The sequence below is a fragment of the Brienomyrus brachyistius genome, chromosome 1, assembly GCF_023856365.1.
Source record: "Brienomyrus brachyistius isolate T26 chromosome 1, BBRACH_0.4, whole genome shotgun sequence".
Classification (NCBI taxonomy): Eukaryota; Metazoa; Chordata; class Actinopteri; order Osteoglossiformes; family Mormyridae; genus Brienomyrus; species Brienomyrus brachyistius.
The window spans coordinates 9,258,690-9,283,972 of record NC_064533.1 but is presented as its reverse complement, the minus strand read 5'-3'; the positions used below and the strand labels follow the sequence as shown (position 1 = coordinate 9,283,972).

General features: G+C 47.6%; 2 protein-coding genes across 7 annotated transcripts in view; one reads left to right on the top strand and one right to left on the bottom strand.

Annotated features, from left to right (window-relative positions):
* Window positions 1-1,700: 1,700 nt before the first annotated feature.
* LOC125750619 (uncharacterized) lies at window positions 1,701-6,763 on the top strand. 3 transcript variants are annotated; one of them, XM_049030759.1, is made up of 14 exons: window positions 1,701-2,054; window positions 2,155-2,194; window positions 2,296-2,431; window positions 2,616-2,733; window positions 2,914-2,977; window positions 3,170-3,310; window positions 4,454-4,560; window positions 4,635-4,753; window positions 4,859-4,907; window positions 4,986-5,037; window positions 5,204-5,237; window positions 5,320-5,393; window positions 5,544-6,141; window positions 6,348-6,763. In XM_049030759.1, exons 1-14 carry the CDS (start codon window positions 2,032-2,034, stop codon window positions 6,566-6,568), a joined length of 1,776 nt encoding a protein of 591 aa, XP_048886716.1. In that variant the 5' UTR covers window positions 1,701-2,031; the 3' UTR covers window positions 6,569-6,763. The 3 variants fall into 3 exon arrangements, with proteins under 3 accessions (XP_048886716.1, XP_048885887.1, XP_048885101.1); XM_049029930.1 differs by having other exon boundaries at window positions 4,436-4,560; window positions 5,207-5,237; XM_049029144.1 differs by having other exon boundaries at window positions 4,436-4,560.
* LOC125748908 (proton myo-inositol cotransporter-like) overlaps window positions 6,613-25,283 on the bottom strand; it is a 31,981-nt gene continuing 13,310 nt past the window's right edge. For 2 of the 4 annotated variants that reach the window (XM_049026811.1, XM_049026007.1), the window contains 8 exons: window positions 17,012-17,120; window positions 11,103-11,266; window positions 10,900-11,020; window positions 9,811-9,936; window positions 9,343-9,458; window positions 9,099-9,251; window positions 8,705-8,877; window positions 6,613-7,939 (listed from right to left, as the gene is read on the bottom strand). In XM_049026811.1, the coding sequence (XP_048882768.1) occupies window positions 7,751-7,939; window positions 8,705-8,877; window positions 9,099-9,251; window positions 9,343-9,458; window positions 9,811-9,936; window positions 10,900-11,020; window positions 11,103-11,266; window positions 17,012-17,120 (1,151 nt within the window). In that variant the 3' untranslated portion in view covers window positions 6,613-7,750. Of the gene's footprint in view, window positions 8,878-9,098; window positions 9,252-9,342; window positions 9,459-9,810; window positions 9,937-10,899; window positions 11,021-11,102; window positions 11,267-17,011; window positions 17,121-25,283 lie in introns of all 4 variants that reach the window. The other 2 variants (XM_049027425.1, XR_007400351.1) reach the window with 2 other exon arrangements.

Below are 25,283 nucleotides of genomic sequence, written 5' to 3'. Positions count from 1 at the left end.
ACATTTCCCAGACAGCACAGAGCGGTGGTACAACTGCCCATCACATAGCACATACACACACACTATGGGTGATATAAATGTGCGACCTCACCTAGATGCATGTATTGAGACACCTGAGTAACACAGAGACAACAAACTCCATACAAATACAGCAGGGTTGGGATTCGAACCCACAACCATGGACTTTTAACAGGAGCAACCTACTGTGCCACCATTAAATTCCATGAACAGTGACTGGCTCAAGTCCCAGGCTAAGTCACATGCTGGCAAAAACAAACTGATGAGTCTGAATGAGGCATAAGATATACAATCCGAGTTAATTTTGTTGTAAACGGCATTTTAAAATCACATGGATTATATAAAGCAGTCATGAACATGGATTTCAATTAATGATATTTAATGCCTTTGTTTTTTTGTGCAACTTAGAAGGATGCTTCTTAAAATGGAAAAAAGGTGATCATAACCTTTAGAATGTACATTTTAAATTTACAAACTATAAATATTATTTCCCAGTATCAAAGGCCTTATTTACTTGCCTGCAGAACAGTATTACTGCAAGGCAGAAGTAAAACACTGCATTTTCCCATTATCCCATAAATGAGTCAAGGTGACATACTGAGTTCATACTGAAACCGTTTCTGTTGGCCTGGCTTTTAAAATGGAACCCTGGAGGACAGTCTGTCTTCTGTATTTACAAAGGATGTATATTTTTAAATACGCTAGCGGGAACCTGTTAAGAATCACTGAGATATTCCTGTACAGTTTATAGACCAGTGTCTACATACGGTGCTTTATGTGATTGTTTGTATATTTTGTGTTTTAGTAATTAGTATTGTCTGGCTGTGCTCTGTGTGTGCTGTCTTTCCCTTATCTATTGTGTCTTTCGGTTCTTAAAAAGCGCTATATAAATGAAATGTATTGTTGATATCTAATACAGACTGCAATGTGCCTGGTTGCTGGACTACTGTCCACAAACTAGGGACATATTAGATGAGATGGTATATGTTATGGATCAGGAACAGTTCACAATGTTCCCAAATTAAAAACAGATTGGTCTACAGCTAGGTCTTGTATCCACACACATATATTGCTTATTTTTTTTAAATAAGGTATGTATTGAGAGATTGATTAAATAGATAAATCCATCCAGCGTTACGCCAAAAGCTTTATATATATATATATATATATATATATATATATATATATATATATATATATATATATATATATATATATATATTCTAAATCAAGATTGTATAAAGGCAGGGACACTGTTTTAGCCTAGTGATGTTATGACAGCTGTAATATAGTTTCTCAATACTACTCTTAGTACAGCAAGCAATGCCTTAACAGCCAAGCCTGGATGTTGCTTAAATGTGAAATATAAAACCACCTTTACCATGGCTGACATTTGCAAGCATCTCAATTATTACTGCTTACCTGGGGGAAGGGGGTGGGGGTGTTTACTACGTTACCTTGTGCAAAAAACAGAACAGTTTCCTTTTTAGGATCTGTTAAAAATTTAAAGATGTTTCTTTTATTATTAGGTAGCAATATGTCGTTAAGTTTAGGGTATGCCTTAGTAGGTAGTAGCAAAATAAACGTTTTAGACCGATTACTTTATGATGATGATGAAGATGATGATGATGATTGAGTGTGTGATGCTGGCACTAATGGTTTTTGTTCGGATTCATCATTATTACAATGATTATGAATAGCAGCGGTATCCCGCAGTCTCCATCAGGCAGTGATGTACGGAGACGCACGAGCCGGTGCAGCTCGAGGAGTCAGACTCCGCATTTCGCCGTGACTCCGCCGGCCTCAAATACGCCGACATTACTGCTCGCAACTTTGCTGAAACACGCCGACATTTGTTCATATTTAATGTACACGTAACACGTTACCGCCGAAAAACCAAATGAGCAAATTAGCTGCTAGCTACCGAGGCGCAAAACGCAGCTAACCGCGCTGTCAAAGCTAGCGTAGCCACCGGAGCTAACGGAACCATATCAACCGGCCCGACTACGTAACATGAACTGGGTGGGCGGCTCACGGTACATAACTTAAAAAATCTCTCCTTCACACCTACTGAATATGAACAGCCACGCGTCATTGTATTTAAAATACGTATTAAGATGAGTTATTGTCTTCTAGGGACCGATGTCTGGTGAAAAGTGACGTGAGGAAACAGAGGGTCGGTGATGTCCGCACATCCAGCAGCCGCCGAGATGCCTTTTCTTTATGTAATACTCCTCCAACCCCCTTCACTGTGATGCACTTTCACGTATCTCCTAGGAGTTCTTCCAAAGGAGGAAGATGGAGCGGAGGACCAAGCATGCGGGGCAGCCCGCAGCTCCGCAGGGCGCGGGGAGTTTGGATCTTGTCACCATGTTGGTAGTGAATCAGATCGCAACCAAGAAGGAACATCACTGTAAGAAAATGCCAAAGATCTGAGTTCAAGCAGAACATGTTCCACAATTTATCACAAGAACTTTTAAACAAAAATATATATTTCCACATTAATAATAATAATGATCGGCATGAATTGTTGGTGTCATTTCTGTTGTTGTGCTACCATTAAAGACATACCGGAACTTTTAACTTGTGAATTTCAGGTGAGCCTAAAATAACCTACTTCAAGAACGTAAAGGCACCTAAAAACCCCATAGAATTACCCATGAGCCCCTGCTCCCCATCTGCGTTGTGCCTTGAAGGAAACTCCCCTCAACAGAGGTACCTCACCGCTGGGCTGCTCCTGAACCTACCCAGCGAAATGCTTAGCTTATCTTTAAAGCTTAAAGCATTATTAGGCTTCATAACACAGTCGTCCTACTTTATGTATTCTTATAACATGGTTTAATTGACGTTTTAATTTTCACTGTTAAGGTGAAATTTGCCTGTTTACTATTTTAGGGCCCAGTGCTTAGGTTTGAGAAGGAGAACACGTCACACATCCCAGGCAAAGAATCATGGACGTGTAAGGAATCCTGAACACAAAAAACACTGTAGTGTAATATAACGTGCGTTTCTAATAAGTTTTCAGTAAAAATTGTCAAACCTGTAAAATAACTACCTACAAGGCATAGAAGTATAATTTTAAGCTATTTTATACTAATTGTTTTTTTCCTGAATTAATGTAACCCAATCTATGCTCGCTTGTTACTGCCAGCTGTCACCTGTGTGGGAATCCGGCTTTTCCGATAGCAGCGTTCCCGATTACCAGCATGGTGTCACGGACACGTTGAGCCTGTTCTCAGCATGTAAACCTGAGTCCTTGTCCGAAAAGTTTGGCATTCAGCCTGGGCCAGAGGTGGGTGGTCCTTTCCATGGGAAGGAGAGCCTAATTTAATGCCCAAGCCAACTTATGTGTATGGTCAGCTGAGGGACAGTCAACCTGGATAAGTAAGAAATAGCATCATTCCTCAAGCATTATGCACTATATGGACAAAAGTATTGGGTCACTGGGCCATTGCACCTACAGGAACTGCCACTCTTCTGGGAAGGCTTTCCACAAGATTTTGGAGTGTGTTTGTGAGAATCTTTGCCCATTCATCCAGCAGAGCATTTGTGAGGCCAGGCACTGATGGTGGATGTGAAAGGTTGCCTTGCAATCTTGCAAGTTCTAGTTCATCCCAAAGGTGTTCAATAGAGGCTCTGTCTGGGCCAGTCAAGTTCTTCCACACCAAACTCACTCAACTATGTCTTTATGGACTATGCTTTGTGCACATGGACAGTCATGCTGGAATAGAAAAGGGCCTTCCCCAAATTGTTCCCACAATGTCTTGCTATGCTGAAGCATTAAGAGTTCCTTTCACTGGAATTAAGGGGTCTAGCCCAATCACTGAAAAACAACCCCAGACCATTATCTTTCCGCCACCAAACTTTACAGTTGGCATAATGCAGTCAGGCAGGTAACATTCTCTTGGCATCTGCCAAACCCAGATTTGTCCATCTGACTGCCAGACAGAAGCATGATTCATTAGTCCACATAACACATTTCCATTGATCCAGATTCCAGTGGTGGCATTCTTTACACCACTCCATCCGATGCTTGGCATTGCACTTGGTAATGTGAGGCTTGCATGCAGCTGCTTGGCCATGGAAGCCCATTTCATGAAGATCCCAGCGCATAATTTTTGTACTGGGGTTAATGTCAAAGGAAGTTCGATTCACCGCAGTTATTGAGTTAACAGCGTTGGTGACTTTTACGCCCTCAGTACTCAGCGACCCCGCTGTTACTTTACGTGGCATGTCACTTTACGGTGAATTTCTGTTGTTCCTAAACCCTTCCAACAATACCACTTCAAATAATTCTTGGACACAAGTAATTTATATATTTTGCCACAACCAAAAAGACAAACTTTATATATTGTTTAAATAAAAGAAGTTGAGTCATGCAGTGTTCACGTTCTCTAACGTTTTTACTCCTTGGTAGTTTGTACCTTTCTCCCAGCCAAGAATGGTTGAAGAGCAGAGTCCCTGGATCAAATCATCAAGTTGGTCGCAACAGACGCCGAGCAGCCCGGAGTGCAGAGTACAGTTTGGAAACGTGGAGCCATGGTGAATGAGAAAACAGTACTTGTTTGTGGACATTTATTCCTGTTTGTGTAGGTCATTAAACATTTATGTGACAGTTCACGCAGCTGTTCAGAAGAAAGCGGGGCAGTGAGGCAGAAGGTCAGTGGCCATTTTGGCTTCACCCTGGAGAAAGAGGAGGACCACAACCAGTTGTCTGACCTGGGGTTTCACCAGAGTAGGCCAGGCTGCTATGGAACGAACTGCTTATTCCGTTACTTGACAACATGATTCATTTTCATTCTTAATGATGAGATATATATAAGCTTACATGATTTTGCAGCTGCTGAGTTTGAAGAGGAGGAAACACGGCTTAATTCTGCAGAGATTCAGTGAGTAGTGTGGTTCTGTCCTACATAACGGAAAGAGCAGTGTCCATCTTTACATTCGTTGCTTTCTTCTTTGCATAGGAGTTTCAGCAAACCACAAAACAGATGCTTTGATTATAGCTTTTGGTCTCAGGTAAGAGTTAAACATTTATGCATCGCCAGAACCAAAATTATTCAAATAATCCAGAGGCTAGACTACAGTTTGGTCCTCTTCATGTTAATCTGTGAATCACATAGGATTTCTTTTCTGTACTGCATGCATCAGTAATTAATATGCAATTTTTGAATTGATACCAAAGCAGGTTTCTGAAAACACCAGACAGCTGGCAGGACGTGAGTTTTATACCTACTTTTTTTTCTATGGTATTTCTATGGAATGCTTGGTTATTATAAAAGAGTCACTACATAATGACAGGAAACAGGCTCAACAGCTGTGGAACTCCAAGCTGTTCATCCAGAGACGGTTTCCTCAGCACAGACACTGATGATGTAAGTCTGCCGCCGAAGCACGCTGTGAGAGGTATGATTGCTGAGCTCTATGTGACCCTAAGCCCAACACCCTCCACATGCTGCTCAGTGTATCCCGGGTGACCAGGGCACTGTGGGAACTCCTATGCAAACTGACTTTTGTTGTACCAGGAGGACGACTCCTGGTGGCATCAGAGCAGCCCCTCCCAGAGCTCCGTCTGTGTAGAGACACCTACTGCGCTGAGGCTTACAGCTCACCTGCACGGGGGTGATGACCATAAAGATGGCGGGGGGCAGAATCAGATATGTGCCACTGACAGCCGGTGTGAGCAGCTGAGTCAGCTCAGGGTAGGAGCGCGTCCAAGGAAGAGCACCAGCGAGGGTCTGCTTGTGCTAACACAGCACTCACGAAAACACCCCATTGAGACAAAGGAAGCAGGAACACAAACCGACAGCAGCCGTGGACCTTGCAAGTCGGATGTTTCTATACAGTGCAGCCTGGGGCAGGAACACGGCACATACAATCCGAACCGATCTGAAGCTGACCGACTTCCAGTTAATCCTGAAGTAACAATCTCGGCCAGCAGAGGGCACCCTACTCAAGCTGAGCAGAACCTGCAGTCAGTCTGGAATTCAGACAGCCGCACAGAGCACTTGAGGTCTGGTATAGGACAACATTCATCTCTCTCCAGAGGGACAGAGTGTCTCTGCAAATCTGAGGAGCTTCCAGAACCACCTTCCAGCAGGATCCATGTCATTAGAACTGCAGGTAAAATGTTACATGTAGCCCATGGAGGTACCTTGGGGAGCTGCTGGTCTCTCCATTCTCAGAAAAATTAGTACATGTGTTACAGTAGCATACAGCTATGCTTATAAATTTTAATTTAAAAGGTGCTTTAAATCAACACTGTTTAGTGCACAATCGGCTGTAGCTGGAACTCATTCTGTGTGATGTTCACCTTCCATGATGGGCAGAGGAGTCAAACCCTGAGCAGCATGAGGGAGCAGAGATCTCGCAGAGCTCAGTTGGAATCAGTCACCACCTGCCCTGGGAGTCAGCAGGAGGCAGCAGCACAGCAGAGAGCAAACAGGTCGGTGAGGGCTGCAGAGCATTCTGGGAGTCAGAAGAGACTGCCACGCTGCACGAGATTGCAGATATACTGGTAAAGATGAAGCACAATGACACGTCGCGGTGAAGGAACGCGTGCATCTGACACATAAAATGAGAGATCTGCCATGATGCAAGTTCACTTTTTTATTAAAGCAGGAACAGATACAGCGAAAGAATTAATGTTTACTTTCTCATGTACAATTTCAAGTGATATCATTTCATGAACGTATGCAATTGTATACAAAGTTAAAATCTAATAAAACATACAGCAACGAATCAATTTACAGCACTGATGTGTCATCTCTTTTCCTCTAATTCATAAACTGTACAAACACATTATTCAGACATTTGTTTTACATATGAAAAGTGCAGCTATCCACCATGAACAAACATAGGAAATACTTCATTACATAGTTCTATGTCATTTGAACAACACTGTCCCACATCTCTAAAAATGATCTTAAATATTCAGAAATAAAAGCAACCTGAAGGCATCATTTCCTCAGTAAGACTGATGATCCCTGTCTGCATAAGGAGGTTCGGGACACCAAGTCGATACCAGTGAAAAAGAGAAAGTGGCAGTTCATCACCAGTATCACCAGTACTCCAGTACCCCCACCAGTCTGTCCTGCTGTTACTAGCTCTGTGCTTTTACATCACGTTTAAGTTCATTTTGCTAGAAGTCTTGTATTTCCCTGCTTTTAGCAGTAATTACTGTGACAGTGAGTATAAACCCCAGAACCCAAGGCCCACATGTTATAGGCCAAAAAACAGCACATTGTCTTGAGCAGGTGAATACATTTTCCACGATTTATTTGGCAAAAGCTAATCTCCAGTCACAGATAAAGCACATCATTTAATCTAACTCAACAATATAGTGAGATAGGCACTGAACCATGAATACCTGACAATAGTGTTTAAGGGGAACAGTAAACATCACCTAGGACTGAATCTCCTAACTGTAATATATGTTAAATGTATCAATACAGGACTCTAAACATTTAACACACAAATATTAAACTATGCCATTTAAAGAATAAATATACGATTTGGTTTGTACACATGGCCACAGAGGAAGACAGAAAATTAAAACGGGCAAAGTACTTCCTGCCAAAAACAGTGTGAGTGTACGAATGCACGTGAAGCGACTGATAGATAATTTGTAAACATTGAATCAGAAGTAAAGTGTGTTCTGTGTGCTGCATACAAAAATATCTTCTGCATCCTCCCGAACACACATCTTCAGGCTTTCTGAAAAACGTAACGACTATTGCAGCTGCAAAACAAACAAGGACAGCTGCTGATGAGAGGGACTCTCCAGCCGGACACGTTTAACGGCAGTTTTACCCCAGGGGGAGGCGCTGCTGGCCACATCGCCCTTACTTACGTGTATATATGCGATTCCGCTGTCTGCCTCCTGGACTCTGTGGTGTAAGTAGGCCAGCTCCAAACGAGACTAGAAAATTCAACACTCCTTAAATCCACGATCCCCTAGTGTTTCCTCCTCCTCACTGTGTGTTTATGCTTGGTCATAGTTACCCAGATATACAATGAACAGGAGACCCAGAGCCACCAAGTCGAACTATGGCAAACTACTCCATAGCACCATCAACCAGAGATCAGCCATGAGATCACACACTGTTCCCAAGTGATGAGAGAGTCTGACTGGCAGAGAGCGGCTCCCAGGAATCAACGGCATGTTCTGTGGTCCACAAACTCATTAGGAGCCAATGTAAAATACTGATAAATATACAGTATAGGGAGTTAATACAGAAATACTCCAGTGTTCTGCTCCAAAGGAGGACTAGATACACACCGACACAAAACACTTTGTGTTATGAGCTGCTATTGGTAATGATTTCATTTCATTTGGCAGAAAGGCCTCAATCCCTGTGTTCTGATATTTGTTTGGGTCCTGAATTTCTGTGTCAGGAGTCGTGTTCTGTTTAGCCATCTATCCCAGCTGAGCCGCTCCACTGATTTGTACTGGACGATAAGCACATTTTGGCAGATGCTGGAACCCAGCCAGCCCTATGGAATATGAATCATGGGACACCGACTGTAAGGCAGACTAGAAGCAGGCTTAAGATAGACCCCAAACCCGTCACGTGTCATACCAAGAAAGCCTCGGGTTGGAAAGAAGGACAGAGCGGAGGTGATGACCGGACTACTCCACGTCAGAGGCGTCGTTATCTGACAGGTGGTAGTTGCTTCCTTTTACCCTGATGTATTCGATCTGCCGTCCCTCGTCCGAATCGGACGCGCCGCATGTGCACAGCCGATTCTCGAAGAGCAGCTCGATCTCCTCCAGCCGGTGGCCCTTGGTCTCGGGCAGGCAGCCGTAGATGAAGAGGAAGCCCAGCAGAGTAAGGCCGGCGTATAGGAAAAATGCACCTAAGGAGGGAGGGGAGGGTGAAGGACAGAGTCACCAGGGGAGCAGGACGGGAGATGTTCCTCAGCAAGTCACCAACATCCACCACAAGGGGAAGCAGCAAGTGCCTGTAAGAGGATACCTGCATCCTCATCAAAACACGACATCACTGTGGATGGAAATACCATTACTTAGCTCAATCTACTCATGCAAGATATGACTCAGCCCAGTCATGGTCAGGTACCGTAGTAGGTGAGGTACTGAGCAACGTGGAGGAAAGTCAGAGAGACCAGGACGTTGAAGGTCCAGTTGACACCGGCAGAGCAGGCATTTCCGGTACTCCGGGCCCACAGGGGATAGATCTCAGAGTTCACCGTCCAAGGCATAGGACCCATTCCTATCAGAGGGTCGAATTATAAGGAATAATTAGGATCCTTCCAGAAAGATCTGAAATCAGGCCTTTCCAGAGCAGAACCAAAGCCTCTTACCTGGGGCGAAGGCGGCCAGGTAGGAGATGAGGCCTAGGAGGACCATCCATGAGTATGCGGTGGGACAGTAGTTATAGGCCCAGTAGATGCCGTCTTTCTGGGTCATGTTGCTACACCTGTGTGGTCACAGCGTATCAGAACAGATGTCCAGCAAACCAATATGCCCAATTCTCTGCTGTAAAGGTGGCTCAGGAAAGCGGCGTGAAGCAGAAAATAGATGCTTGGTGAGAGTCGGCCTTGTGTGGCGCCTGTGCCTTTTAAGTGTGTTTGCCGCCCTTCTGAAGCACACAACGCATGTTCTGAGGCCTGTGAGAGCACGGAGGAAGCTCAAGTGCAGGAACAAAGACATGTTTAAAATTACAGAGTGTGGAGAAGGTCACCAAGCACAGAGCTCAGATCCCAGGGAGCCACTTGGAGGTACAGCAGATCCCACACCCCCCCCACCCAACCAAGCTGCCTCCCCCTCACCTGCCCCACGCTGCTTCCTCAGTGGAGGACGCGCTGATGGGCACGCAGGAGGTGGTGGAGATGGTGGTGCCGTTCTCCTGGTAACAGAAGCCACAGCGTGGGTCCAGCATGCAGGGCTCGCACAGCCTGGGGAGGAAGATACGGGTTTTATAGTCTGTGGAAGGGGCACACCCCCTCCACCCCGAGTTGCATTTGCAGTTTCGATTGTGGAGAGAGCTCAAGCCGCCCTGTGGTGTGTGTATGTGTGTGCGCTGTGTGGCTGTGCGAAACTTAAACATTTCCTGATAAAGTAAACAAGCAGCAGGCCTTGCTATTCCGGCACCTTCGGCTTAGATCTTAGATCACAGGACCACCTGGGCCCCCTATGTGCCATTGCATACTGCTGTCTGAAAACTCTCCAAACACACTTAATGATATAAGCTTCAGGAGAGCCTACAGTGATGTCCGGTCTTTCCACAAGGGGGCACTGCATTCATCATTTTATAACATCACGGAGATGGAAACAATTCCAAACCCCACCATGGCAACGCTGTGAAAATCCATTGACTGCTCTTTAGGCAACACAAACCGCTCTGCTTGATGATCTGATTCTGGTCCTGATACGACCTGCCTGCCCATAAGTAAGGGTGTGGAAGGGGCTTAGCAGCCATCTTTAACGCGACCAAAAACTGAATGAATCGTCCTCCTCTCTGGCAGAAGTTTTTGATATATCCCCTTAATTTCCCATGCCCACACTCATAATTTACACCCACCGGGAACACCTGTTGTGTTCTCAACTCAATCCGGCTAGGTCCATCCTGACTCAGCCAGAGGTCACTTCTCCTCCTGCATTTTTTTTGTAAGGTAGCGTCAAGTTCTGCTACTTGCTGGTATTACACTCGCTCTGCTTGTTAAATCTGGGTTAAGCCTTTATGGATAGGTGCTATATAAAAACAAAGCCTGCTGAAGTGTGAGATGAATCTGAGCATCTTGCATACATCCTTTCATTGTGTGCCTGTGTGTGTGTGCGCGTGTGTGGTTGGGTGCTTGCTGTATCCCCATGCTGTGCTGTGAGCGCCCCCTGCAGAGGGAGTCCGGCACAGGCCTCACCCATACTGTATGCAGGTGGAGTTTTGCAGGGAGGGGTCTGTGGGGTGAAGGGTGATGGGGGGCGAGTTCTGGGCGGAGAGGAGAAATCCGGCGGCCAGAAGGATCAGGCTCAGACAGGTTCCTGAAAGAGAACGACAGCCGTGGCAAAGACAGCATCATGCTAACTACTTTAAACGTGAAGACGAATTTAGCGCCGTCTGTACCAACGATGCTGCCCAGGGTCAGCCGCCGACGGCCCACCCTCTCCACCAGCCACACCCCCAGCAGCGTGAACAGGAAGTTGGTGAAGGCCGTGACCGCAGCCAGCCAGATGGCCAGCCTGTCATCTCGCACTCCTGACATCTGCAGGATGGTGGCGCTGTAGTACCTGGGGGGGGGGGGGGGGGGGGGGGGTAGAAATGTTGAGGCTTTAGACAAAGTAAATAACCACAAGCATCAACTTTAGGTGAATAAAGCAGAAGGCCCTGATAGGAACCTAGAGGTGAAGAATGTCGTCGTGAGGCATCGCAGCCCCAAGGAAACCAAACAGCGTCATCAAGGGGCACCGCAGCTCCACTGCAACCAAAGATAATCACCCTGAAGTACCGCAGCTCAACCGCAAGCAAACAGCACCATGCTGAGGCACCGCAGCCCAGCTGAAATCAAACAGCACCATTCTCAGGACTAACGGCTCCAGTGAAGCAGGCTGGATCCATTCATCCATTACTGGGGAGCCAAAGAGCAGACTGACAGTTCGAGAGATGAGAAGACCATGGGGCAGGCAGGCAGCGATAAGCGATTACCTAAGGCAGTTTCCCTCAATGCGGTTTTTAGGGACTTGCAGAGCTAGCTGGGAGGGAGCAAAAATGTGGACTGTCTGCGGGTTCCCAAGGACCAGATTGTGAAAAACAGACACCTAAAGAAATCTGCATCCAAAGAGAGAAATATGCCAAATACAGATGCATCAGGTCGCTTTAACTGTCCTGGCTGGTCTGAAAAAAATATTTCACTAAGTTATACAACACAGCTAAGCACAGATCTGTAGTAGATAACACAGTGTTCCATTCGCTGTCAAGGTTAATCCAACCCTCACTACTTAAGAGTGCTATTTTACTTTTACAGTTTTAACTGAAAGTTGCTGGGGCAAAGAGTCAATTTTAAAGAAATCCATATGAAATGGAGCGTGTGCTGGGATGGCAAAAAAGACAAGGCTATCTGTGACAGGTACTCCATTGCCGCGAGAGCGGCCCCAGGGATCAGCCTGTCCCTTCACACTGCCCCCTGCTGGTCAGTCTTCAGCGATTCTGCATTCACTTATGATCTGACGAGAGGGCACTAAAATAACAGAGCAAAGAGGCCTTTGGGTTCTGTGATGAATAGCACTGACAGTCCTGTATGCTTCACCACCACCTTTCGAAACAGAGCATAAAAGAAGCAGGACAAATGCAAAACCACACAAGTTATCAGCAGAAGCACAATCCCATCTTCACATGAATGATAAGGTTTCAGGGAAACACCAGCAATTACGTGCCATGTTGTCTAGAGATGCTCTTCAACTCTCACTTGACAGGTGATGAGTCAGGGCACACTGCTGTACATCATCTGGACTGTATACATCAACACACACACACACGAGAACCTTTAAAGTGCGCTGAACCCTTTACTCACTGCAAGTAGGGGGAACATGCATCTCTCTCTCTCTCTCTCTCTCTCTCTCTCTCTCTCTCTCTCTCTCTCTCTCTCTCTCTCTCTCTCTCTCTCTCTCTCAGCTTCTTTGGCTCTCTGAGTCATGGCGAGGGCCTTAGATCTTGCTGCAGGCTGGCAAGGAAACCCTCCCCTGAGGTGGAGAGGATAATTGGAGATAACGACTATCGCCAGGCCCAGCTGATGCCAGCATGGTGCCGCGGCCCACGTGGTCATTACCCGCCTGCTGGGGCACACGAGGGGGGGGGGGGGGCATTCAGGGCTACCTGCTGGCGCGGAGGAACAGAGCAGGCAGGGGCAAGACGGGCCCAGCATCTGCCCCATCTCCCAAAACAGTGACACTACAGTCTCCGGCAAACGCAAGGTGAATGGTTCAAACCCTGACGACAAAGAAACAGAAACGTAATAAAAGATGCAGAAGGCCTACAACGAGTCACGAAGTTCAGATATGGTGCAGTCTGATGACGGGCACCCAGTCTGGAAGAGCAGCTGCCTCACTCAGTTCATCTTCACATGCTTAAGATGGACCGACCACAGCTGGGTGTCCGTCGTTACGAAGGAGGCGGTGGGGGCTTTAACCACTTCCCGCCTGGCAGCTCCTGATGGTCCAGCAGAGGGAGGGAGGTCTCCGCACAGTGCTGATACAAAGCAAAACCTGCTGTAGATCACGTGTGACATCCTGAGCTTCTGAGATGGTTGGCAGTGGCACAGAGAATAGTGTTCAGCTGGGGAGGCCGTATGGGTGGCCCTCACATTCACCAACAGAGCAGCGGTCTTCCAGGACCAGCTGCTCATTTGATGCTGGCTTTGAGCGTCACAGGAGCACCGGCGGCATGGAACCCAACGTTAAGTGCAAAGCCAAGCCGGCGCAAACGAGTCTGTGGGATTACAGAGCACTTAGAAAGTGCTTGGGGAGCACACCGTCATGGCAACAGAATCAGCAACCCATACCCTGACCCCGAAGGGGGTGGAGGATCACCATGGTAACCACTTCCCAAAACATACCAAATGGCAGGTCAGAGCACCCTGCCTGCCCTCCTGCTGTACCTGTGTGTGTGTGTGTGTGTGTGTGTGTGTGTGTGTGTGGGGGGGGGGTGTTGCTATGAGCGTCTCATCACCTAAATTTACTGTTTCCAAGATGGGAAGCAGGGGGTCCTCATGGTCACAGCCATGAGACAGACGGGATATCTAACCGCTAAAATGCCGAATCAGACGAAACCAGGCCTGTAAACATGCCGAATCAGACAAAACCAGGCCTGTAAACATGCCGAATCAGACGAAACTAGGCCTGTAAACATTCCGTGGGTGATTGCTGGCCTTCCCAAGACGGTACGTGCCCCCCCCCCCCCCTCCCCCGCTTCTCCTCCAGATCTCAGCTGCTGAGCGGCCTTTTCTCTCCATGGGTGGAGGCCGTGAGTGTTTCCAATCTGAAAACACGATGTCTGTCTGTGGACGCCGCTTCTATTTAAAGAGCGCTTACTTGGGGCGTGACGGCTAATCCTGACTCACCGTCAACAGCGACCCGCGGCAAAAACAAACCAGTGTCCAATGCAGTGAGCCAGCAGCTTCTGGAAGCCGCAGTACTTGTGGCTTTGATTACCTCAGTGCTGTTACTGGCATGAACGAGCATTCAGTCCTTCAGTCAGTCTTCGAATCATACAAACCACGTCTGAAAACATGTCATGGATGACCTGCCATTTGGTGTGTTTTGGGGGGGGGCGGGGGGGTGATCGGGTCCTGTGGCACTGGCCTTAATTGGTCCACCTCCTACCCAAACAATCTGCACCAGTATGCTCAGATATCTAATAACAGCACTGCATCACTGAGTGATCACTATCTGCCTCTAAACTGCGACTAAACAGAAACCCCATTACTAGAAGGTAATAGCAGCACTCCCCATGTCCTGTTATCACAATTTAATTCTTAAGGCTTATATTCCACTTCCAGCACATCAGTTTACAATTGGTGTGCAATTGTCCGCTTCAGACGGCTCAGAAACATCACAAAACGAGATGTTTTCTAACCTTTCATGGCATTTCTGCAGTACGCTGAGGATTAGGCTCCTGTAATATGCTGCCGTCCGCAAAACACACCACACTGTCAAGACACAGCAGCAAGAACAGTAATCGGGGTGAATATGACCAAAGATTAGTCACCCAAAAGTGCCCCATGGGTTTCTGGGTAAGTATTGAACTGACCAAGGCATCGAATCCAGAGCAGACAGATCTGGAATGCAGGACATCATAGAGATTTCTCAGACCAATACAGAGCGTTGGTGACAGAATCTTCAGGGTGTTTACATGCAGACTGTTGCTGTAGCCCAGTGCAGAATAACAAAGGCTCCTGGTGGTGCTGCCGCCAGTTCCTCTGTCCCTGCTGGTCATAAATCAGAACCTGTGCTCAGCCACTGAGTCTCCATCATCTCAATGCAGATTCAGGGCTGTAGTGTTACTGTATCGAAAGATGGAGTTTTGCTGCCTCCGTTGTCATGGGCATTTATTTGCAGTGCATATAGATTGTTGTATGTCAGTGAGTGATACTGCTGAGAGGGACTGTTATTTTGGGGAGAAGTTATATCAATGCAGAACTGGCTTATTTCACTCACACACACACACACACACACACACACACACACACACACACACACACACACACACACACACACACACACACAGACACACACAGACACACACACTTCGTTGCTCAGTGGGTGTAATAAGTCTCTGTACCAGGGCATGTTCCGCGACCTGACTTGACCCGATATATCTTTATAAAATTGAGGTCATCCTTGTGAGGACCGAAAAAATGTCCCCACAAGTTAAAAACTTACAGGTTTGGAATCACATTGTGGGGAAATCAGGTCCCTACAATGTAATCATTGCAAAAACACACACGCACAAATTCACACACAGGACTTCCCAACTCGTCAGACACTAAATCAATGACCTCAGACAAAATGTCAGATTGTTAAGATAATCACTAAAATCACATCAAGACAAACATGGGAATGAAATGCCAATTCTGACAGACACCAATGTTTCTAACACAAACCTACGCACACACCCCCTAGCTGAGCGACGTCACGGAAGCTTCACTAGGACGGCGTCTCTGCCTTCTGCAGACCTTCTGGAGATGACCACACTCCAACAAACATGACCGTATGAATGATCGATAAACCCCAAGCCCCGTCCAATGTACCACCTTGTGTTGCTACCTGGTAAAAAGCAGTATTTACAAGGACATCTTGAAAAATCAGCACGTACATCCAGAGCATGCGGGTGAGATCAGTCGTGGCTGAGCGCAGGGAGCTGGACAACGGCACTGGGGCGGCACGCAGGGTGACGGCGTGAGGGGCGGCAGCCATGCCGGTGCCATATGGCCAGGCGAGGGACCGCAACCTGGGAGGCACTTCATTATGGTGTGACAGAGCTGGTCTGACTGTCACACTGGCTCTGTGTCACGGATCTGTCACTTGGTGACAGCGGGAGAGTCATGACGACAAACTTAATTCAGTCAGCTATCCTGTGTTCCAGAACCAGACAGCACACGAGCACCACACACACACACACACACACACACAAACACACACACTTGCTGCTTTGAAAGAAAATTCCTCCTTCAGGGGTTGCCTAGCAACAGCACACAGCCAAAGACCGTCATGTACGATGATTAAAAACAAAAAATGCCTAAAAGCAGCTGAAAGGTAAATGCCATCAAGGCCCGCGCTCATTACCACGTTACACTCACACACGCGCGTTCACTGTCACTCAATACAGCTTCGCTGGTAACGCTGTACTGGGACACCGAGTGGTCATGGGGCACTTTGGGATCCCAAAACAACGGTAGCTCCCGCTGTCTGACATATCACTGCAGGCTGCCAGTCATGCCAGTGTAAATTAGACCTTGCAAAGTCAGGTAAGATATTTTCATGAAGACAGACATTCCACTAGCTTGGGGGTGGGTGTTTGGAGTCGCAACCCATAAGCCCCCGAGCTTTCCTCACAGTACATGACTGAGATAGGGACAGAGCGCGTGTCAGGAAGAATTGTGTTTAATGGAGAACTTGCTGGATTATGGTTTGATTTTCAGATGGGATCCTGCAGGCTACCTATGGAGCAGCGACGGGGGCTGGTGATACAAAGGCTGCAGGTTCGAATGTGGCTCCTGAGGAACAGTGTACCTGACTGCTCTGTCTACAGGCTGATGTCAGACCACAGGCCGTAACCTTTCCCCAAGGAAAGGTCTGACTGAAAGGCACGTTAGAGAGGCAGCAAACAGCAGAGAGACAGCAAGAGCGCCCCCCAACTCCCTGGGAGTTATCCCCAGCATGGAATTAATCAGGCGTACTGCTGAATTCCTACAGGGAAACGCACTGGGAAGCTGGGAATGAGGCAGCGCACGGCAGTGCTCAGAGGAGGCCGATACCTACATGACTGTGTTGATGCCAGACAGCTGTTGGAACATCTGCAGTCCGCAGCCCACGATGAGCGCCCGCCGTGTGGGGGGGTAGGTCAGAATGCGGCAGATCACTAGGCCACCTGGGGGAGCAGAGAGGTAGACGTCAGTTCCTGTTTGGGCTGCGATTAATAGATAAAACCACCGTTCGGGACGGATGCAGGAGCACCTCAATCAGCATTCTGCGTTTGCCGCCAGGAGACGGGGCAGTGACTGCATGTTGGTTATGTGGCGGGAGGGTGGAGTGGGTACGCTGACTGTTATTCCACTTAGCGGGGCGTGGGCACAAAGACAGCGGACGCATTGTTTCAGGAATGCCAGTCTGACAGTGTTCGCGTTTCACGGATCAGGGAGGTGCCCTCAGATCATTAGCAAGCCAGCAAAATGCCGACGAGGGCTCCGCTGGCAGAACTTACCGGATCTTGATAGAATATTTCACGGGATCAACAATTCAGCCCCTGCTTTCAGCATAAAGCTGCCTGCTTCCTGATCCCCATAGGACCCCCACTGCAGGGCAGCATCGCCATGGAGAAAGCGGAGGCACAGTGACACAATTCAGAAACATGTCACACTGGACGGATGTTCAGGGAAAGCCCAGAGGACGCGAGGGAGTCCGAGCCTAGGCACAGCCCGATGTCATGTATCAGAAGCCAACACACCAGCAGAACTTATGGGTTTTAATTAAGTTTGCGGGTTGCCCCATTATTTTTTTAAAAGGGGTGTTATGTTATTTTTACTATAATGTTTGTATTTTGTAGCACTTTGAGATATGTAATCAAATGTATAGTGCGTTACAAATAAAATGTATTAACACACCAACAAATAGACATCACCACAGCCAGGTAAGCCTTCAAGTCGATCCTCTGCACTTACACTAGAGATAAAGGAGAGTCATGGACTGACAGTCTACATCGGCCACCGAAGCGCACGTCTCCAACTCTTCCCTGGACACCCTGTAAGCTGCCATCCATGCCCTACCGAGAGTCTCTCAGACAGTCCATGGTGGCCAACACCCTGAATGTTAAATGTCACATGTTAAGAGCCCAAGTTGCTACAGGGACAGTTAGGTAGACGCGTCTGAAGAACATATCATCCAATAATCGGGGTGATTCAGAACAGGGAGCCAATGACAACACCACCAGAACATATCATCCAATAAATCGGGGCGATTCAGAGCGAGGAACCAATGAAAACACCACCTAAGCCACAGGGAGCTGGCATCTTCACATCTTTACGCCTCCACTGTGCGAGGAGGAGGAGTCACATGGACAGACACACCGTAATATTATCTGCTCCGAAACGACACCGGCATCAGGGAGGGGAAGATTGCCGTGTGTCGGCTTTAACCTGCAGCAGAGAGCCCCAATTATTTGATTTCCCCCGGACATCACTAACCCTTCCTTAATGACCAGTCCTCCCATTATACGCTTGTCTCCGCGTTACCTCGTCCCCAAATGACTTTGTTACTGGGTGTCGTGTTACTGGTAAAAAGCGGCGTTGTTTCCCTCAGGCCCCACGCACCGCTGATTAGTGCCATTTCTGGGAGTGTGACTGAATGCCCAGAGCTTTGACATGGCCTGGCCACACTTCACAGGCTCCCTACGTCTGGTGACACTTTAAAATGTCATAAAAAGAAAACGCAGAAAGGTTATATCTCAGCTTTTCTAGAGCAAACCGACAAGCGGTCATGACAATACCTCCCTCTGGCTCAGGTGCGGCCCAAAAACCGTGTGACTGAAGCCCTGTGATTCATCACCAAGCACATGCTGACAGGACAGGAAGGGGCATCGGTGCCGGTGCCACACGACCAATAGCAGACACAAACAAGCCCGACGCAGAGGAACCACACGCCTGCCAAGCACACTGGAAAAAAAAACAAAAAACACAAAGAAAGCGATCAGCAAAAAGTCCATAGAATCACGTCTACATGGCCTCACAAACCCACAAAGGCGGCTTTCAGCATAAAACAAACCCCCTGCATTAGAGACCAGTGATGTAGGCAATTTTATCCGCAAAGGGCCGGTGTGTTTGCAGGTTTTTGGGGCGACCTTTAGGTCGGCTGTTCAAACTAAGGTGCAAGGACTCTTCAGCCAATCAGTCCCCTAATCAGTAACCTAATTAGGGTGCTGCAGCGATATACAGCGGCCCATTGTGGATAGGACTGCCCTTCTCTAACGGCTTGGAGAGGACTGACTGGGCAGGCAGTGCTGCTTCTGCTCTGGACTTAATAAAGTGGGCGAAGGGAGAACAGGAGGTCCGCCGCTCTCCGGATCAAGGGCCCTGGAGGGTTTCCCGTTGCTAGGAGCCGCTCCTGCCGGAGTACCGGGCTGTGCTCCTCCCTCTGGGATGTGCTCCGTGAGGAGCGAGCAGACAGAGTTCACAGCTGCATGGGGAAATGTTCAGGGGCCCTGCAGAGCCGCTCTTAAGCGGAGAACCCTCACACACCACTGGCATTATGCTCTGAATGGGCCGCATGTACTGGATGTGAGGATGATCTCAGATGTATGATTGTACTCTCACGGGCCAATTAACAGCAACTGAAACTGCAGTGTTGAGCAACGCGAATGCCAAGTGGCGTTTATGTATACAAAGATTACAAAGAGGAAGAGAGACTCAGACTGATGTCACATCCCACCGAAAGCAGTGTGCTTCGTGTACCTAAAGCTGCGGTCGTGGCTGCTGCTTCCTCCATAAAAAGGGGAAGGCGGCCCACTGTGTACAGAGCAGAAACACCGATTTCATTTCCCTCTGTGAAGCAGCACCGTGATTCTCAATAATCCGGCTGCCATGTTATCCAATCACGTCGTTTCGAACCCCAGCCCGTCCTTCTCCAAAGCAAGCGGCACAGAGCTCACAGGCGTCGCTGCTGCTGGGGAAAGGTGACAAGCCAGAAACAGCCCTGGAGGGCAAGGACTCAAACCCCGAAGGAGACCCACAAGAATAAGGCAGAGGCTGACTATTCAGATCCACATGCGTGGCATTCAGAAGACTGCAGGACACATTTCTGACAAGGAAGCCCAATGATAAACCTCCTACAACAACCGGCACCAGAGAGCTCCAAGAAAGGTTTTTTACCCCCAGAAAGTGAAAACAAATCACTGAACTGGGGGTGAGAGAGGCACAACTTTAGGGTTCCAGGGAGCTGATGATAAACGTGTCACTGCAGAAGGGGACGCAGGTTGGGCGTCGCCGTGGGAACCTAAAGCATTTGGCAGGCAGGCCAATGAGCAGCGGGCGACATTTAGAGAACACTGACCATGTGACATGGTGGACATATTGACCCCAGTGGGGTGCAGCAGTGACCCTGGGAGGAGGCCTTGAAGCTGGGATCTGGGACCAAGTGATGAGCGTGTGGGGGGTGGGGGGGTAGTTGATAGGTAACCCAATGCCCTGACCATTGGTGCACAGTGCAATAAAAATAAGTAATCCTGGTACATACCGTCTGCTTTACTCTAATTAAAGGGGACAACTACAGCTAGGGGAAAATCATTCCTTAGCTTAAAAGATTAAAAAAAAAAAAAACATTTTTGTTTTAATGGCTTTCATGCACGTAGTTTTACCAACGCATTTCCCTGAATTAATCATTCGGAATTCTGTAATTCCGCACGCATTAAAGGCTCCTCTTAAGGTGACGAACTGACCAGCAAACGCTCAGCAGAATTGTGTGTCGAAGCGGACGCATCGAATGACGTTCCCGTTTACAGCTGGATCCGTCTCAGGGGTGAGATGTAAAGGATCACTCATGCCTCACACCTTGGGGAGCTGCCGTGAAGCGTGTGCTGTGGGGCGCGATGACGGCACACAGATCCTCGCTGTCACCGCGAGCTGAGTGACAATCCCAGTGTAAAGCCACAAACAACCACTATTAGCAAAAACACAGTGGTGGGGCCCTTAAAGGCCAGGGAGGTCATAAATCACCCTGAGAGTCAGCAAATGTCTTTTGAGAGCCTGCAGGGGGTCTGTCCATGGGCTTTTCTGGAATTAATCACAGAACAACCATCTAGCCTTTCAGCATCACTCACAAGCTGAAGGGAGTTAAATGACACTGACCAGAGCAAGAACCATAAGGAGGACTGAACGCAGAAGGAACACAAAGCACGTCCCCAAAGATACCAAGAAGGGCAAGAGGCCCACATACATAATATCCACCCTCAGAAGGTTAATTACCAAGCTGGACTGGTCTGCCTGATCATTTATCCAGGGCCATCAGTGGAAATCTGAGCCAACTGCAGCTGTCCCGTGGAACAAGATTACTGCCGATTTTAGATCCACAGATCCACTATCACCTGCAGCTTGGGGGCAGGGGGGAAATTAAAGAGCAATCCCCCTCCTAACCAATCACAAGGTGGGACCATGTAAAATGCAGACCACCAGTTTGATGGTGCACTGATGCACAGAAGAGAGACACTACCACAGGACGGGTGTGCGGGATCAGGTCTGTCCCAGCACCATCACATCTACAAACGCTGACCTCCATCTTTGGTTCCTCCCCAGGTTCATGCACGCAGGAGTTCATCAGTTCAACATTACCCTGAAATAACAAGCACTTACAGTAACTCTATGCATAATTTTCAGTGATTAGTGGCAACAGAGTCGTGGTGCAGATGGATGTGTGGGTCAGAGAGGTCGTGTTCGGCTCCAGCTGAGCTTGTGAGCTCAGTGAGCCGTGGGGGGCAGGATGAGGGCTGGAGGGTGTGAGGCAGCCCCCGGTGCAGGTGTGTGAGGAACATCTCAGGAACCTCACCCCCCATTGGAGCCTTACCCTGCACCAGAAAACACATTTCCCAAAGAAAAGTTTGACTATTTTTACATAGTAAAGAGCATTAAAAGGACATAACTCAATATAAATAAAAATAAAATATACAGCACTCTCAGAAAGTCTTGGGATGGTTGCTTAATTCTGTAAAAAATATGTACATTTATTGGTTTCATAAATGACCATTGACTTAACATATCTGCACAAAACCTTCCAAGCAGAAATTTTCTTTTTAAAATGTCATAATTCTTTTCACTGAATCACTCACTTCTGTTCTTGCCATTTTGCTATTAAATGCAATTTCAGTCATTGGCTCCCAAAGGGATTCTAAAGACAAATGTTTGGTGTTTTATGTTACTGAAAAGGTATTGCTAATTAAAAAGCACTCGGACTGCTTGTCAATGAACTTTATAACCGTACACTTTTAGTCATTAAGTCTTTAGTCTTTCAGAACTATAATTTTAGTTTCAATTAACGACTACTTGAAATGAATGTTTTACTTAAACCTACTCGCTGTAAGCAAGTGTCTCACGACTTTGTGAGCACTGTATGTTACTAAGTGAATATTAAAGTGTGGGATGTTTTCCCCAAACCTCAGCATTAAACTGCAGAAGCAAGCTGGGTATCGAGGGATAACGGAAGTATGCTGAGTTTTGTCTAAGCCTAACCTGATCCAGCCTAACTCTAAAACCCAGGTTTCGCTAGACAGACCGTAGGCCCTGTGCCATCGAAAAGCCTCAAACATACACAGGGCCGGGAACATGGCAAAGCTCGGCACATAATACGCTCCACGGTTTCACATGCAGCTCCACTGCCATGTGACACATTGGCAGGATGGTCGAGATTAATTTCCCATCTGTGAAGCAGAACACAACATGTGAGTGTCACCCATCTGCCACCTCAGCCCGCGATCAGCGATCTGAACGTTAAAGAGGCATAAGCGGGGAGAGCGGCTTCTGGCCACATGGGACTGCCCGCCCGCCCCCCCCAAGACATTAATCACGCTTCCCTCACTCACAATCACAATAACAATCTCAGCCACGTACCGGCCGCCCCGCGCAGCCAGCCGAGTGCTCAGTCCATCATGCCTCTGCCAGACAGCACTCTGCTGGCGCTGTAGAAGGGCCTGCCTGGCTTCCAAAGCTCAGGGACCACTGTGCTGATTATGCCGCAAAATGGCCAAACCGCCTGAACCCCAGGCACACGCCCGCCGCCCTGCCCTGAGGCGGCGGGAGCCTGTGAAAAATCATTTTGCAGATTGCAGTCTTTCAGCTCCGGTTCCCAGTGAACTTTGGGGTCTCTAAGAGCGACGTCCCCCCCCCCCCCCCAAATGCAATCAACACAGCAGAGCGGCCATCACAGAGAAGAAACGACCCTGCTATCAGCCAAAGCTACATGGGGAAAATGCTCCTTTCTTAAAATAAGAATCAATGCCTTTAAAAGTTCTTTTTATGACCAGCAAAGAAAAACTACCCCAGTGTTAGAGTGAGTGAGTGAGACGGGGATTTTCTCACAGCCTCATTTTTGCCAAAAAAATTACAGGTTTCCAAAAAAAAAAAAAAAAAAAAAAAACACTAGACTGGACCTTTACAGAGGTGCAAAGTTCTCATAAAAACAGCAAAGCTGTCCCCGTATTACAATGTTTAGAAGTGCAAACATGGAAAAGCTTTCGAAGTCCGACCCTTGCAGAGTAATCAGGGAAGATCAGCCAAGTGCAGCGTCGTGGGGAATTTCCTGACTAACCATAAATTTAGAAAATCTACTTTAGGATATTTGAGCACTTTCTAAGGATCCCTGCAGAAATATTCTCAGATTTAATATGACTATAAGGCTGGATGGGCCCAAACCGCTCACCACTGACAGCTGCATTTCAGCGATTTCCTGCATCCTGCTGCACTGCAGGAACCAGACCATCCATGCAGTATTTAAACCACATACTTAGTACAGAAGAGTTATTCTCTCCAATTCCGGAAGGGGTTTGTTAAACTGATGCTGATGTGGTTACGTGTGTGTGTGTGTGTGTGTGGTATCCCTGGCAACTGCCCTGTTCTGACTGTTCCCTGGGACCCTGAAATCGATAAGCAGTTACAGAAAATGGATTAATATCCAGGACAGATTCTGTCAACTTTCTAAATACTCTTTCCAAAATGCATTGGAACAGGTGGCGAAAACACCAACACTCCACATTCCCATGCGGAAATCAGCTTCGAGACAGGAATTGGAGCGCTTCATTCGGCAACAAGATGCTGCTAGATGCTGTGGCATGCATTCTGACCAGGGTCAGGGGACCAGTGCAGCGCTGCGATGTGTACAGTGGGATGCAGTCCTCCCGAAATAAGGCAGGCTGATCACACAACAGATAAGCATCAGCTACAATGCTTCAGAACAACGGTAAGCAAAAACGAGGCAAAATGTATTCGATGGTTAGGAGCGGGTGCGGCTGGGTTAATCAGCAGTACGAATGGTATCCATTCCATCAGCTCGCCAGAGACCATCAGATTACTCATGCATTTGGACTTCAGCCATAGAGGACATGGGATGCAATGCAATTGTTTGATACTCGCTGCTCACGTACAATACAAAAACCAAAGGCAATACCACACAGCAAAACGTTGAACCGAGCATGACCGATGCAAAGTAATGGAGAAGCAGCTCTGAAAATTGGCTGGCATCATTTACATGTGACCCCGATAAGCAAATCATATTGCACCAGCCCTTTCCCCAAACAAATGCTGGCTACCACAAATCCAATTAACCACAGGATCTTTCCGCTGCTGCTGGACGTGCTGTGTACTAAAAAAATAAAAAAGAAATTGAAATTTGCTGATAAACACAATTAAGAGATACAGCTGTAGCAGGCCAGACAGCACAGATGATAGATGCCTGACGGTGCTGGCGCAATGTTAAAGAAACCTTTCGCATTGCTGCGATACAGGTAACCAGCACCGAGGCACCTTCTGCTGCCATTTCCTCCATCTGTCTCTCAGTCGATTCACACCCCCACGTGCGAGACGTCGCTTAGTGGCCTCAGCGGCACGAGGCACATGGTGCAAAAGCACCGCTGTATAACAGAAGAACCCATTCACAACAATCTCCTCATACTCATGCTAAAACAAAACACTCCGAAGCTAATCCTCATCCACCAACCCTGGATCAAAGCAGAAGAATAACGACCACAAAAAATGTTACCGGGGGGGCTCATCAACAGCTTTTCCAACAGGGACAGACAATGTCCCTTGATGACCTTTCCCAGGGTCATGGCCTCCACAACAGAGGAGAGGAATGTGATGGATGTGTTCTAGCAACTTGAGGTTAGTGTTGGGAAAAGCATGAGTTTGCCCGTCATCCCTCAGGGTGGCGGCTCTGCTAATCAAAGGTGACCCGATAGACAGCAACTGTTCTCACCATTTTAGCCACATGTCAGACTCCATCACACATCCACTTCCTGGCCAGAGGCAATCTGTCTTTTAAGAACAAACTTAAAGAGGAT